This window comes from Lactuca virosa, chromosome 6 (assembly GCF_052849685.1).
Source record: "Lactuca virosa cultivar CGN04683 chromosome 6, Lactuca_virosa_CGN04683_v6, whole genome shotgun sequence".
In the NCBI taxonomy this organism is placed as follows: Eukaryota; Viridiplantae; Streptophyta; class Magnoliopsida; order Asterales; family Asteraceae; genus Lactuca; species Lactuca virosa.
The window spans coordinates 144,007,588-144,024,234 of record NC_136431.1 but is presented as its reverse complement, the minus strand read 5'-3'; the positions used below and the strand labels follow the sequence as shown (position 1 = coordinate 144,024,234).

Below are 16,647 nucleotides of genomic sequence, written 5' to 3'. Positions count from 1 at the left end.
TGATGATATCGTACTTGATTGATAAAAAAACACCCAAAAGCAGACAATTTACTAAAGAAGGAAGTTGCAATTTTTAAACTAAAGTGGTGGACAGAAAACAACATGAGCGACAGTGGAGTTATGTTGATGAGACATATGAAAACTTTCAAGGGACAAGGGCCAAATAACTGGGATTCTGAGATTGAAAAAGATCAAAATCAGCAGAAAACACAATTAACAAAGCTTCAATCAAAATATTTTACAAAGATCTTGGTGAATGATATCAATATCCACAACAACAAGATAACAGAAGAAGGTCTTGAGTTTGAAAAACTGACAACAAAAGAATAAAAACAAGTTGTGATTCATGGAATGCAGAACTATGATTAAAGGTTTCAGTTGATTGGTGAAGACTAAGAAATAAATATCTACTATTTTTATTTTTATAAATGCTTAGATGATATTGAAGACTTCTATCTAGTTGAACAAATATGGTGTTTATGATGTTTTTATTTTGGATAATGTTTGCTGACATGGTGAATATGTTGGAATGATATTTTTTTTCTTAGCTAAATATGAATTTCTAGTTAATTGTTGATGTTAATATAAAATTTATTAAGAAAATGAATGTTAATCATAACTTTGACAATTGTGAATGTTTAAATTAAAACAAAATAACTAAAGTATTAAGTTGTGAATAGAATTTTGAATTTTTTTGAATAAAGATAAAATTTCAAAAACATTTGAATATACTTGATATATATAAGACAACAGCATGTAATAAAATAAAAATTAAGAAACTTAACAAATATGTTAGACTACAATAATATAGATGATATATAATATTTAAGTTGTGAATAACATACATAAACGTTATGTATCTAAATAATAAACAAATATAATTGGTGAACCCTAAAAGGTTTTGTACCATAAGTTCTAATTTACTTTCCAATTCGGAAAGAATGGACACATCTTCTGTAAGCTTGAGAATGGTGTAGATATTATTATAGTTGTCAACATTGTATTTTGTAATATCTACAAGAAAACCAAACTTGCGGTTTTTCAACACGTTAAGTTGCATTGGAAATAGTGCATCACTGTCTCCAGCCTGTAAGAAGATTTTTAATAAATTAGAACAAATTATATGTTTTCTGATTTTAATATATGAATAATATAATATACCACTTCATGTATCTTTTTCAACTCGTATGCACTTATATCTAACAGCCTCTTTGCTTCTCTATCAAAAAGAGTCAATCCGATGGTGCCAGTACCATCTTGTACGTTGATTGGAATTATATACCTAAAAAAACATTTAGATAAATATTAATTTTTTTGAAAGTTTGAAACAATTAATATAAATATAAATGTGTTTACTTTATAACTGTATGAAAATCCGATTTGTTGCAACGTGGATCTTTACACTGAACAACAACAGTTTCTGTAATTTTGTGAGGGTCGGTATAGGAATGATTGGGTCTGGGAACTGGGTTTATTTTTTTTTTCCACATTTGTAGCATGCTTCGTAATACCATGGTAGATTCTGTCTTATATTAATGATAAAATTTTCATTTCCTGTATCAAATAAAATATACAGTTAGGAAATACATAGTGTAAAAAAAATAAAAAAGATATCAAATAATGCAATGTACCTTCAGCGGTTCTGTGATCTCACAAATTGTTTTTAATGGGAAAGTGCCCTTAAAGTCATCTGTATATGAAGAAGAGTAGCTTTGGAGTGAAGTTATGCTTTTTTCAGAATTACCTCCATTGTCATCAGCTTTCAATCTGTAATGTTTAAAATCATTTGAGAAATCTTAGGATTTGTGTTTGTGTAAATTAAAATACATTATAAACAAATAACAGAAATCAAAGAAACTAACTTTTTCTTGAACTCATTAATTTCGACAATGTCAGAATTTTTGAACAATTTGGTTACTTCAAAATGACTTTTAGCTTGACCAACTCCTGTAAAATTAAAATAGCAAATCAATAACAATTGTACAAAAACAAACCATTCCAAATGTTAAGCTTCAAAAACTGCATCACTATAACAACACAATTAACCGTGGGGTTATTTTTTAGGTATTGTGACATCTGATATGCTTGAGTTCCAAAAATAGTAACCTTCAGATGTACAGAACTAAATAAACAATGAAATTAGTTATTAATATTAAAGTGTGATTAATTAAAGATAATAAAAAAATAAAAAAAATATAAACTCACTCTAGGTTGCTAAGAGTGAGTTTTATATAATGCTTGGATGCTACAGGATTTGAAGTTTCAAGAGGCCGAAATGACACAATCTGTCCAATAACATCTACACAAGAGATAACACAAGATAAACTATTGCATTAATATTTAAATATTTAAATACTAAAATGTATAATAAAGAACACAAGTGATAAAATGATTGGAATAAAATTTAATAACTAACCAAAGAATGTGTCTCTTGGGCATGTTTGTTCTATGATAGAATTAAAATCAACAAACATAAATCCATTCACCGGACCCGAGAAATCCTCACATTTTTTTAGGATACTTTTCCAATCCAAAGTTAAGGTTTGTTTATGACTTGTATAACTAAAACCATTAATAACAGCCGCCATATTGGGTTTTAGAATTATATAAGTTTCATCTTCCTTTAAAAGATGACCAAATCTGGAGAAATTCTGATTAAAGACACGAGAATGATATTTTGTACCCTGTTAAATAAAATAAATAAGAATTATTTTTTGTTGAAACATATGTAATATTAAATGAGGTATAAAAAATATATGAAATACAACAAACCTCCTCGTCCATCAGGATCATTTCAATTGAACAAACCGTATTATTTTTGACAAAGTTCCACATTTTAAGCACCCGAACCTTGATATGTGAATTTTCATCTATCTGTTCAATGTTTTTTAGGTAAACTTTATTCCCTATATTCATTTTCTGCAAGACAATTGAAAGCATATAGAATTGTAAGCAAATAGCATTTTTATAAAATAATATATGCAGTTAAAGAAACTGTACAAATACATACTAAAATAGTTCCTATTTAGTACAAATATAGCAAATAAGATATCTGCACCAATACAAAAATAGTTCCTATTTAGTACAAATATAGCAAATAAGATATCTGCACCAAAAAAACAGTGTTTCAAAATTTCTTTAGACATAGCAGATTTTTCGAAAAGTTACAGAAATGGTCCCTGGATTAGCTTTACATAATGTTGAGAAAGGTCAAGAATTTTGAATTGTATGAAATATTTTGTAGGTCTTCTATTGACATTAACAGGAACTGGTGAAGAGGGTATATCTATAAATGTATGGGGACCCTCAGATTTCAAGTATTTAGTTGATGCAATGAAATCATTCATTCGGTTAGAAAAAGATCATCGAAAGAGCAACACTGGTTGGCTAGTATATCTGTAAAGGTCAAGTATTTCATGTTTTTTATTTTGATTATCTGCAATTCGAATTTAGAAATAAAAAAAATTGAATAAATTCACATGACGATAAATTAGTCTTAGATTTTGAATTGCTCTGTTTTTTTTTACAAACATATCACTTATTGTTGTCATCGTTGTTATATATGTGTCTGCAACTGTTGTTTATAATCTTACCTTGGAATAAACATGTTTACTCAACTTTTGTTGTACATAAGCTGATAAACGTTTGCAAATTGACTATTTGAATTCACAAAGTATTTAACAACATCAAGTACTCATGTTCATTAGGTATTTCGTGTTTTTAACTGAAGAGGTAGAAGAAGAAGATGAGGAAGAAGAATAAGAAAAAGAAGAAGAAGAAGATCACTCATATACTGACAACATGACAGATACTGAAAAATCAGATCATGAAGAGCATAGAAACATTGGTAATCTTGATTTCTGGTTGTTTATTCTAACAAAAATAAAACGATCATAACATAATGTTAAATAAATACTACAAATTAATTTGAAAACACTAACCTGATATGTGTTTATGGAAGCGTTGCAGGATTAAGAGGGCGGAGGATGATTATGCAGTAAACTTGGTACCGACAGGAAGGATTGAAGAACTTATGTTAGCAACTTCAATGATTGAATAAATTATGTTAAAAACAGTGAAGAAGAACTGAAGAAGAACACCGTTTGTAAAGAATTCTCTGAAGCAGAATCGTGAACACAAAAGAAGCGTATAGATGGTATACTTGTATATATTTCGGTATTGGATAATTTGGTGCAGATTTTTTGGGATTTAATCACTGGAAATTATTTAATTTCCAATCACAATAAACAAACTTCCATATTAAATCGGGTATTTTGAATTTGAAATTTGAATAACCGATTTTTTTATATTATTTGCAAATCTTTTGTTCATTTAAATTTTTTGATTGCATTTTTTAAGTGCAGTTTTTTCCGGATTTATTGCCTCTATTTGAAGTGAAGGGCATTTACGTAAATCGACCTGAAGAAAAGAAGCGGGAAAACTCTATTTTGGGGGTCTGGGAGACTGACACGTGGCGTTATTCTACTTATTTATTAGGATAGGGGATTTAACTTAATAATCAATGTTATTTTTTAAAATTTTAAAATTCTTTTTTTCAAATATTCAGTAAATTTTTAATACAAAAATATACAATTTAATTTATAACATATATTAATTAAACAATTAATTGTTATTTATTAATTTTAAATACATAAATAAGATAATTATTTATTTATATTAAAACATTGCATAAATTTCATTCTATCTTATAATTAAAGCCATTGTAAGGGAAAAAAAGGAACACGATCAAAGTCGCATTCATTACGATCTATTTATTTCAAGAAACTTTATGTGTTTGTTCTATTTAACGATTTTGAAAGTTTTAGTTTTTTTTTTGAACAGCGGTAATTTTATTAAAAAACTAGCTAGAAGCTAGAAAAAGAGACATTACAACATCTTACAAGCACTAACCGGCTAGAAAGTTTTAGTTTTTAAGAAAAATTTTAAAAAAATAAAAAATATCGTTTAACAACATAAGCCTTTAACTTTTATTCTAAACAAAAAAAAAATCCAAAAGCTATTATTTTCAATTATTGATAAAAAAACTTGAAACGACATTTAATTCATAAAATAATATAATGTCTAATTTTATTTTAAAAACGTTTACAAATAAAATAAATTAAGAAATTAAAATAACCAAATAAATTAGCTTACATCATTCAAACCAAACAAATAATCCAACATACTATAATGAGATAACACTATATATATATTTTAATTGTTTAAATTACTTATCAAATAAAAATAATAAAAACGATAACAAATGTAACTCACATCAAATCATACAACATATCTATTGAAAAAATCTTTGAAAATACAAACTGTTTTGTATTTATAGCTGACTCTATATTTATTGATTACACTTGGCCCTATGGTTATTTTCCAATATTGAAGTTTTTCCTACCATGCTATAATTATTTTCCAACTCATTTTTCTTTCTCTTTCACGTTAAGGCTACCCGGTATGGGAGGTTTTTCACGTGTCTTGGGCTAAGGTGGCAGCCTCTCCCACGCGTGAACAACGCCCCCAAAACCGGTGGGCTGCGCGTGACGTGGCTCCGGAGACGCGAGAAGACGGAGCTTCCTATTGGCTTGCTTCTTTTTTGACCGTTTGCCCTTTAATTTTGTTGGTTTTTCTTTTAATCATCGAAATAGAAAAACAAGGGATATACCGGTTTTCCAGAAATTGGGTGAAGAAGACAACCAAATTGTAAACGGGTTTTAATGGAAGTTACAAATTTGGTCCCTGAGATTCTATCATTTAATCATATTATACCCTTACACTTTTATTTGAATTAAGTTAAACCCTTAACTACATATAATTATGTTTATTTAATTTTAAAAATTAATAATATGTTTATTTGATTTTTTAATTAGTAAAATGATTACTTAAGTTTATAATAATATTTTTTTTTATTTAATCTAATGTTTTAAATTTAAAAAATAAAAATATAAATAACGTGGAGTGGTAACCATTTCCAATGTTTAGTGGTTTGGTGGTGGGTTGGGTGTGAAGCTGACGTGGTGCACATGTGGCAGCACTTTTCCGGTGAGATGGGTGTGACCACTCCCCATAGCCTAATTTACTTCTTCCATAAATTCAAAACCCGATTTGTTTTAATAATGGATTTAGAAAACTTCAAACTTAAAAGATAAAAAATATAATTTAAAGTTTACATATAATGCAAAAAAGATGAAGTAAATATTGTATTTTTTTTAGATTAACCAAAACATCATAGCAAATCAAATCAAAACATAATAAAACCTATATAAACAAATTTAAAACAGGACACAAAATTTCATACTAACAACTACATGTTAACAAAAAAATAATTATACAACTCCTAAAAATACATTAAAAAAGGTACGAAATTAAAAAGATTCATTCAAAATTAAATACCAAAACATGTATTACCGATTTCATTAAAATCAATCAGCACGTTATAGTTATAAATGACTATGTTTATGTTAATATACTAATTGATCAAATAATTAAGCTTTAAAATAAAGATATTAAAAAGTCAATAGTATGATAAATTCGAAAGATTTAAATGTAAAAGTTAATATAGTTAAAAATTAAAGACTTACTATTCACCTAAAATATTTTTGAGAAAACATGTAATAAAATAATATATGATTTATGATATTAAAAACAATACTCTCGGTCACATGAAATATAAAAGAATTAATTATGTTTTAATAATTTAATATTTTGGTTTATTATAATAAAAGATATGGGCACATGTATTTATATAACTAGAAAGGTTACCCCGTTACGCGGGGCCAGAAGCTTTCAATGTTGTTTCCGAATTGATAAATATGACAGACATAAAAAGTGCAAGGATGAAAAGTCTGGGCTTTGCCCCGGACAAAAAATGTAAAAGTTTTGACTGCAAGGACCAGAAGTGTGAAAATGGCTAAAGAGTTAAAGGGGTAGGAATTAACAACTTTTTAGAAAAGGGATCAAAGTTGTTAAACCGTTAAAGTTTTGTGGCCAAACTTTAAATATTAAAAGGTTCCAAAAAAGTGTAAAAATATTGATTGCAATGACCAAAAATGTCAAAATGGGTAAAGAATAATGACCAAAGTTGCCAAAAAACATCCAAATTTAGTATTCCTAACTTCCAACAATAATACAGGGACCAATTCTGCCAAAAATGGAAAGTTGAATGGAACACAAACAAAAGGACATGAATAAATTAATTAAAGAAATACAGGGACCGGATATGTAAATCGAGGGATCAAACTTAGACAAAGTATCCCAAGTTTACTATTTCTTTCTTCCACAACTGTATATAATAATAAAAAAAAAAGAAAATAAAAGTTGTAGGAGAACACTAAAATCTTTATCTCAATATTACACACAATATCTCTCAGATATCTTTTGCTTTTCTTTACGTCCATACTCAGAGCTATCACATCGTCTTTGCATTTCTTTCAAAAATAAATCAATATTTATTAACAAAAAACTAATTATATGAAGGCCATACAAATATTTATCATAAATAACTAAATTTTACAATTTAAGGTCGTCAAATAATTGTTATAAAAATACAAAGTTATTAGGATGTCATAAATATGCATCATTAGACTATTAGATGTGGGCATCATGTTATTACTTGTTATCACATCCAAATTGTCCACCTCATCATCTTAGTCATAATTTTGTGTTATAACACCAAAGATGGAAATTGGCAACACCAAATAACATGGGATAACACATTCTATTTTCTATTTTTTTTTATTTTTTTTTTAATGTTTTTAATTTCTATTATTCTAATTTGTTTTATTTTTTTTATTTACTTCATATATTTCTAATTCGTTTTTTTTTATTTATGTCATATATCTATAAAAAAACATATAAATTAATAAAACATAATTTCATTAAATAGTAAATTAAAAATACCATACAAACCAAAAAAAAAAAACATTGAAAAAAAAACACACGATAGTCCTAATAATTTAAAAAATAAAACACCGACAAACTATTTTTCGTCCAAGTATTTGCTCTCGATCTTTGTCTTCATCCTCCGTATCACTTCAGCTCGTCTCGGTGGTAAATTTGCTTCGTTTGTCGTAAGAATTGTCAAATCCTTCGATATACGATCTTCTTCGGCTTCTTTACGAAGGAAATCCAAATGCTCCCGTTGCAATTCATATCTTTTATTTGCGATTTCCGTGTGGGCGTCGATTTTTTTTCATTTCGCCGTGCTCTCGAAGCCGACTTTCATTCTCCTGCGCATGTTGTTGCGCGCGCTTGGCTTTGTCGCGCCCTATCGGTCGTCGAGGCGGAGAGATTTCCTCGATGTCATCAAACTCGTCCGGGATCTCATCGGTGTCCGCGTTGAGGTCGATGTTCGTGTGTCCGTCGGAAACGTCAACCGAACCCGAACCACGAGACCTCTTTGATTGTTGTTCCGATGATGTTAGCGTTTTCATCCATTTTGGATCTTTCCTCACTATGTCCCATACTTTTTCATACTCAAATACGTGCCCCATTTGCACGTGATATTCCTCCCTCGTGGCTCTAACCACATCGAAATCATTGGCACCACTTTGACATTGCGAAGAAAGTTTGTTGTATATGAAATTGAATTTGGTGCACTTCCGGCTAATTTGAGTCCATTTGCCACTAAGCATATCATTATTGCGATATGTGTCACCCTTGTTCAAAATTGTTCGGAATTTGACGATTACGACATCCCAAAAAGCAACTCTCTTCATATCATTCCCCATAGTTGGTTGTTTTGAAGTACCGCACCAAGCCACCGCCAACGCATGCTCTTCCTCCGGTGTCTACCATGTTGGAGGTGCTTCCGTTTCGTCCGTCCCGACAACGACCTCTTTCCCTTTCTTTTTTGGTCTCCCTTTTTTTCCCGATGCTTTCTGACTACCCCCGGCTTGCGTCTCGACAACGGGTTCTTGCGTAGGTGTGGGTTGTGTGACTGTTTGGTGCATGGGACCGAATGTGTTAAAAAGGTTTTGTTGAATGTTTGCATTTTGTTGCATAAATGGTGAGGTAGAGAATTGTAGTGGGAGTGAGGCGAGATTGAAAAAATTGCCGGAATATGGAATTTGTGGTGAGTTTTGGGAGTTTAGAAGGTTCATGTATCCCTCATATCCCGCAAAACCTAATGGAGTGGATGTGTTTGTCTTCGGAGGAGGGGTATTTGGGTTTTGATCCGTAGTGGTTTTTTTTGTTTTGAACGAAATAGAGATAGATATAGAGAAATAGAGATAGATATAGAGGAATAGAAGTGTAATAAAATGAGATATATGTATTGATATAGTTAAATTAAATTAAGCAGTAAATTTTTTTTTTCCATTTCACCGATTAACGGTAATATTACCGTTTTTCAACGGAACAAATTGCACAACGGTCACATTTTTTGGCGTTACGACTCGTTACCACGATAACGCCTAATGGCGTAACGCGCTTTAACGGGCACCTGGGGCAGTGTTACCCGTTATGGGGCCGTTAAAGAAGTTTGCCACGTAAGATAACGTGGAACGCGCGTTGCCCACACCCGGCTGTCTTAGAGTCATTTGGATTTGGCATGCAAAATTCTTCTTCAATAGACAAATCATAAATTATTTTTGAAATTTGTCTACTTTTAAGTAACAATATTAATTTGACTTATCAGGAAAATAAATAGCATTGATTAAAGTCATACAAATCAGTGTCTTTCATTTTAACTATTTAACGTTATACAATAAAAGGAATCATTTTATCTTTTATGTTAAGACTTTGGTGAAAATATATAATAAAATCAGAAAATGTAAAAAAACTACATAGGTTTTTACATTGTAATAGTTTTTTTTTTTTAAACATGTAGAGTCTACATTACACATAGTAACTTCAAACACTTAAGAAAACACATACTATTTAAACATAAAAGGAATACCAATACATTTCATAATACATCTTCATATAATAACTAACAAACCTCAATAATATTAATCAGGTAAACTTAAAGAAAACTTTCTATTTTGTTTTATCGTTTAATCACAAAAGTCTTCTATGAACAAAATAAGAAACTTAAAATTCATACACAATACATGATCTTTTATATATAAAGAAAATCTCAATATCTATACAACTACAACATGTTATTTATCGTTTACCCACTCCTATCTAATTCACATGCATGTTGTTTTCACTTCTTTTGGACCTGAAAAATATCATAAAAATGTCATTTCAACTGAATAGAGAAGCTAAAATCTGTTCATATAAAATCAAATAATCTACTTACATAAAATCATTTCAAATACATATCAAACATTTAGATGCCCTTTTCAAGTTTGAGTGTTAATTGCTTCACCACCTGCACTCTAGATCTTCTAAAAAAAACAACTGTAGTTCATTAGAAACTAAAATCTAAACAGATCTTACAACTAAAAACCGAGATCTACAAAGATCTTAATATTAAAAGCCGAGATCTACAAATATCTAACTACAAAAAGATCTTAACACAGAACATTGGTGAGGAAGACAGTGAGAGGTGTCTTGGTAATGTGGTAATAGAGAGAAAGCAGCGAAAATGATTGTGGAGGTGGAGGAGCAGTTAACGTCGACGGTAAAAGCGATGTTGTAGCTGAGGAGGTGATTTTACGTGTAACAGTCGAGGTGGTAGTAATGTGGTGGAAGCGGGATAGTCATATTTAGGCTTTCTAGAAAGAATAAGGAGGAGGGAGAGTTTTCAAATGAGGATGTAAAAAATACGGGTGATTAGTTTTTATAGTGTGTTATATAGGTAATACTTGTTTGTGATTGGTTTATTCTATTTTATATGGATAACCATTTATACAATAATCTATAACATTGAAATAAGATCTAAAGGAAAATAACTCTCCTCGACTTAGTCTTAAATTTTTTGGATCCAACGATTATCCATGCATTATAAAGTAGTATATATATATATATATATATATATATATATATATATATATATATATATATATATATATGGGAACGTTTAATCGATAACATTTCTTATTGCGATAATATTTGACAACAAAAATCCTTTTTTAATTTGCAAAGTGACACTTTTGTAATTAAATAAAAAACTAGATGTGAATAAGTATACTTATATAAATAAAAAATAATTAAAACAATTAAAAACTCATTAACCAACACCACTCACCATCCAACCAACACCACCACCAACCACCCATCACCACCACCTATGACCCACCACCCATCACCACCCACCCACCACCATATACCCACTACCAGCCACCATCCACCACCACCCAACACCACTAACCATCCACCATCATCCACCCACCACTACTACCAACCACTTATCACCACAACCAACAACCTAATACCACCACTACCACCAACCACCACCGCCAACCACCATCACCCGTCACCACCACATGCCACCACCCACCTCTACCACCATCCCACCCACCGCCTACCAAAACCACCACCACCCCAACACATCCCCTACTACCACTCACCACCACTACCCATCACCATCACCCGCCTCCACCACCATCACCACCACCACCACCCCACCCACCACTAACCACCACCCATCACCACCACCCACCGCTACCACCCATTACCACCACCTACCGCCATCACCCAACAACACCACCACCACCATCATCCACCACCATCTGCCACCACAACCAACCACCAACCACCATCACCACTACCAACATCCAGCACCCACCCCCACCAGCATCCATCGCCATCACTACTACCCGTCACCACAATCAACCACCACCCACCACTACCACCAATCGCCACCAACCATCACCCGCGACCACGATCACCACCACTTGCCTCCCCCACCCATCATCACCACCCACCACCACCACCCTATGCATCACTCATCAAAACCACCCGAAACCACCACCCCACTACCACCCATCACCTAGCACCACCAACCACCCCACTACCGTCCATCACCACCCACCATAACCCCCACCACCACCACCCAAATAGTTATTCTCGTGTATATAAACACATGTGATTATATTTATTTAATCACATATGATTTATATATACAATATTTGTTTTTTATAATAAAATCATATATGATTAGATACATATAATCATATGTGATTAAATGTATTTAATCACATATGATTAAAATGGACAAAGAACAATTATTGAATCGAGAACGCGAAAGTGAATATTGTCCACATATAAATCATATGAGATCGGATAAATATAAGCACATGTGATTATATGTATCTAGTCTAATATGATTTATATATACAAGGTTCGTTTTCACATTTTCGATTCAATAATTTTTCCCATGTACTTAATCACATATGATTAAAGTTGAAAAAGAACAATTACTGAATCGAGAACACGAAAATAAAATATGTCTACATAAATCATATGTAATTTGATAAATAAAATCACATGTGATTATATGTATAAAATCACATATGATTTATGTTGACAATATTTATTTTTGCATTTTCGATTTTATAGTTGATTTTGTTATTTAATCATATATGATTATATGTATTTAAACATATATGATTTATATGAACAAGATTTATTTTTGCGTCAATTCAATAATTTTTCACATATATTTAATCGCATGTGATTATATGTATTTAATCACATCAGATTAATATGGACAAAAAACAATTATTGAATCGAGAACACGAAAACAAATATTATGCGATTAAATACATAATCAAATGTGATTAAATACACAAAAAAACTGCTAAATCGATAACACAAAAATGAAACTTGTCCACATAAATAATATGTATGTATTTAATCACATATGATTTATATCGAGAAGATTCACTTACGTGTTTTCGATTCAATAGCCGGTCTCGCGTATTTAATAATCTGTGATTATATGTATTTAATCACATATGATTTATGTGGAGAAAGTTCGTTTTCATATTTCTTGATTCAATAGTTGTTTTCGTGTATATAATCATATATGATCGTATGTATCTAATCACATGTGAGTAAACGATGGTATCATTTTATTGACCTTAAAAACCCTAAAACAAAATAAATAAAACCTTTGCAACATATAAACATATAAACGTTGTTAATTATGATAATAGAGTGTCATCTATGTTGAAATGTTATTAAATACGACAATGAAGTGTGCTATTAATCAAATGATTTATGTGGAAGACGTATAAATCTTTAGATTTAAAAAATGTCTAGAGAATGTATCTAGAATATATTTAGTATGATATAATTTGTGGAAAATTAATAATAATAAACGTTTACATTTATTATTCTAAATATATTAACACTAAATATTTTAATGAATGAAGCATAAGAAATTGGGCTTTTTTTTAACATATATGAAAGCCATTAAAATAAACAGTAAGAAAAGCTTTAAAAAAAACAATCAGGATAAGTAATTTGTGCTTGAAAAACAAATATACTCTTTAATTTATATATATACGGCATCTGGAGAAACAATTAGAAAAAAGCGCGTGAACATTATTTTTTGAAGTGTAGTTGTTTATTACCTGGACCAATGTATTATCGCACAAACCCTCGTTTTTTGAGCCAGTGAGAGAAAATGTAAATATAATAAAAGTAATCAATCCTTTCAATTAATAGCATATTTCTTTTCCCAACAAAAACAATTCAAGATTCATTTGAAAATATTAGACTGGCATGGACCCTCATTTTTTGAGAAAAACTGACACAGAAGTTGCCCGAGAAGAAGGTACCTTCAATGCAAGCGAAAGAGATGATCCGTTCTATGAAGGTTTCAGATCCGTCGATCTATTTGATGGACCATTTCGCTTTCCTTTGGATGCAAGGGATGGTGTCGATTGCGCAAAACAACCTACTCTTCTCGTTGGAGTGTTTTGAAGTAAGATTCGAGAAGCATATTCTACATCTCGGAGTAGATGTTCTCGATTGCAATCTGGTTCACCGGAGGTCCGAGGTAGGCGAAATCGTGGTTCACCGGAGTTATGAGGCAGACGAAACCGTGGTTCACCGGAGGCCCAAGGCAGACAAAATTGGCGGCGATTAGTGATGGAGAGATCAAATCGATGCTTTGTCTGCTCTGAGATGTAGTTCTACGTGGTCTTCTACTTCAGATCTAGATACGGTGAAATTGGTGACTGGTGAAAACAAGGAGATGACTTCTGATGAGTGAACGAGTGATGGTAAAGCGAGGAAGTGACAAGAATATCGATTGAGAGTGAAGAGGCAACGTTTCGGCGGTGTTATAGTGGACCTAGCGGCGGCGTAACGATGGTCCCGACGTTGGCGTAATGGTTGTTCCGACGATTGTCTAGTGGCCTCTTGGTGGTCTAGATCTAACGTAAATGAGAGAAAGAGAATATGTATAAATGATATAAACAATTCAAAGTTAGTGGTTCAAATTTGTTATCATTTGGTTTCAATTTAATAAAATATATATATATATATATATATATATATATATATATATATATATATATATATATATATATATATATATATATATATAGAGGATAGTTCAATTGAGAAAAAAAAAGTTGAGAATTCAGTCACTCATTTATTTTTGCCGCAAAAGCCTCCGTCGTACTGTAACATCCAGAAATTTACAACCAATTTAAACTTTTCAAAAACAACCCATATTCATTAAGTTATTACAAAAAAGTTTTCAATTCATTTATTATCAGAGTATCCCAGAACATCAACATAAAACTAAGGAGCGGTACGATCACGCTTTCGCATTGTCACGATCTCCTGAAGTACCTGAAACAATACACTGAAACTGTAAGCCCGAAAGTTTAGTGAGCTACCCCTAAAATACCAACCACAATACCATACACATATCATATCATATCATAAACAGAACAGCCATGCATATCGAGTCTACAGTGTGACTGGTCCGCCTGCACCAGGCCTTCAGTCCACCCGGTCCACTCTCCCTCCGAGTCTACAGTATGACTGGTCCGCCCGCATCGGGCCTTCAGTCTGTCTGGTCCACTCTCCGAGCTTCGGCACGTCTGGTCCGCCCTCTTGGGGCCTTCAGTCTATCCGGACCGCTCGCCAGGCCTTCAGCCTAACCGGTCCGCCCTGGGTATGTTGGCCTACAGCACAAAGCAGGACCCGCCTCAACCCAACCCCAGTCCAACAACCATGTGCACATAAACATATAATCATATAACATCTCACAACTAATCAAACCGATCCAGCATATCACATAACATAACAACATCCTAACCAGGATACTGACCTAACCGGTCACTAGCATATCATCATCCTATATACCAGGATACCGACCTTAACCAGGTCTCTAACGCATACCATCCTAACTACCAGGATGCAAACATAGCAAAGCAATAACATAGCAAACAATACCCGAATTTCCATCCGATAAAGGGCCGGCCTTGGTGTCGTAGACCCTGTCAGTATGGTGAGAATAACTCACCTCGCAATTGCCGACTGAAAGGTTAAGATCCGCTGCTCCGATCACCGACACGAACTCCACCACCGAACACTACCAAAGAACCAATTCCATAAATACCAATAATTACCAAAATACCCTTGGAAGTCAAACTGGTCAACCCTTGGTCCAAGTCAAAGTCCTCGGTCAAAGTCAACCTTCCGGGTTGACCCTACTCGCCGAGTCAACCCGTCGACTCGTCGAGTTCCCTTACTCAGAAACTCCCATATTACGACTCGACTCGCCGAGTCGCCCCAAGACTCGTCGAGTCCGACAATCTCAGAGTCCCATCCTGCTTAACTCACCGAGTCGTCCCTCGACTCACCGATTCGAGGCTTAACCAGAAAAGGCTAGGGTTCCACAACCAGACTCGCCGAGTCCAAGAACAGACTCGCCGAGTCCAAGGCAATCTTCAACAGACTCGCCGAGTTGTTCTTCCAACTCGTCGAGTCCATGCACATATTCATACAACTCGTCAAGTGCACCCATGTGACTCGCCGAGTCCAAACGTGACATCTTTATTCAGACGATTTCAGGCCATTTCATTGCTTCCAATACATAGATCTGGACTCCTAGGGCCAGATTCACACGTAAAGTTTCCAACTTTACATGCATGCAAGGCTCAACAAGCTCCAATAAGCTCAAAATGAAGGTTTAAGGCAAGGACACTCTCAATCAAGCCCCAAGGCTGATGCTTTCTGCCCTCATGGCTCCAATACAACCTAGATCTGAAGTTGCAACTTCAGATCTAACCTCTAAACCCGAAATGGATCCAAACCATGCTAAAGAATCCCCAAAACAACAACCAAGAATGGATCTAGAAGGAGAAAACTCAAGGTAACAACTTGTTACCTCAGAAATGTGCCCAAGAAGGAGTAGATTCCGGATCTACAATGATCTCCCGATGCTAGCCTCTTGATTTTCTAACTTTCTCCTCTTAAATTCTTCTTCCAAGCTCAAACTTTAATAATGGAGGCTCACACACACTAATTAGGGTTTCTGGAACTCAAATGGGCAGTAAAGAGGCTGAGGGTGGCTATAATGTGCTTTATATAGGGAACAACTCCCGGAATTAGGGTTTTCTCCCTTCAGTACCAACTCGCCGAGTCCACTTCCGACTCGCCGAGTTGGTCACTTAACACATGACCAGAATCGCGACTCGACTCGCCGAGTCGACCTTCCTTATTCACACTAAGAACCCTGAACTTGCACTTCTGAACTCGGGGTGTTACACGTACCAGCGGAAA

The 16,647-nt window shown here is 33.1% G+C and overlaps 2 protein-coding genes and 1 long non-coding RNA gene across 3 annotated transcripts; all 3 read right to left on the bottom strand.

Annotated features, from left to right (window-relative positions):
• Positions 1-145: 145 nt before the first annotated feature.
• On the bottom strand, positions 146-3,146 carry LOC145121983 (uncharacterized). Its single transcript, XM_079057662.1, has 11 exons — positions 3,033-3,146; positions 2,773-2,919; positions 2,417-2,684; positions 2,206-2,299; positions 1,995-2,122; positions 1,863-1,947; positions 1,632-1,767; positions 1,512-1,522; positions 1,162-1,282; positions 908-1,087; positions 146-175 (listed from the first exon to the last, which is right to left on the bottom strand). The coding sequence occupies exons 1-11, from the start codon at positions 3,144-3,146 to the stop codon at positions 146-148; spliced, it is 1,314 nt and encodes a 437-aa protein (XP_078913788.1).
• Positions 3,147-8,162: 5,016 nt separating this feature from the next.
• On the bottom strand, positions 8,163-8,735 carry LOC145121982 (uncharacterized). The gene has a single exon (XM_079057661.1). The coding sequence runs from the start codon at positions 8,733-8,735 to the stop codon at positions 8,163-8,165; it is 573 nt and encodes a 190-aa protein (XP_078913787.1).
• Positions 8,736-9,965: 1,230 nt separating this feature from the next.
• Positions 9,966-14,352, bottom strand: LOC145119440 (uncharacterized). The gene is made up of 3 exons (XR_013713852.1): positions 13,683-14,352; positions 10,253-11,908; positions 9,966-10,171 (listed from the first exon to the last, which is right to left on the bottom strand). It is a non-coding gene; the product is annotated as an uncharacterized LOC145119440 (long non-coding RNA).
• Between the last annotated feature and the right edge of the window lie 2,295 nt (positions 14,353-16,647).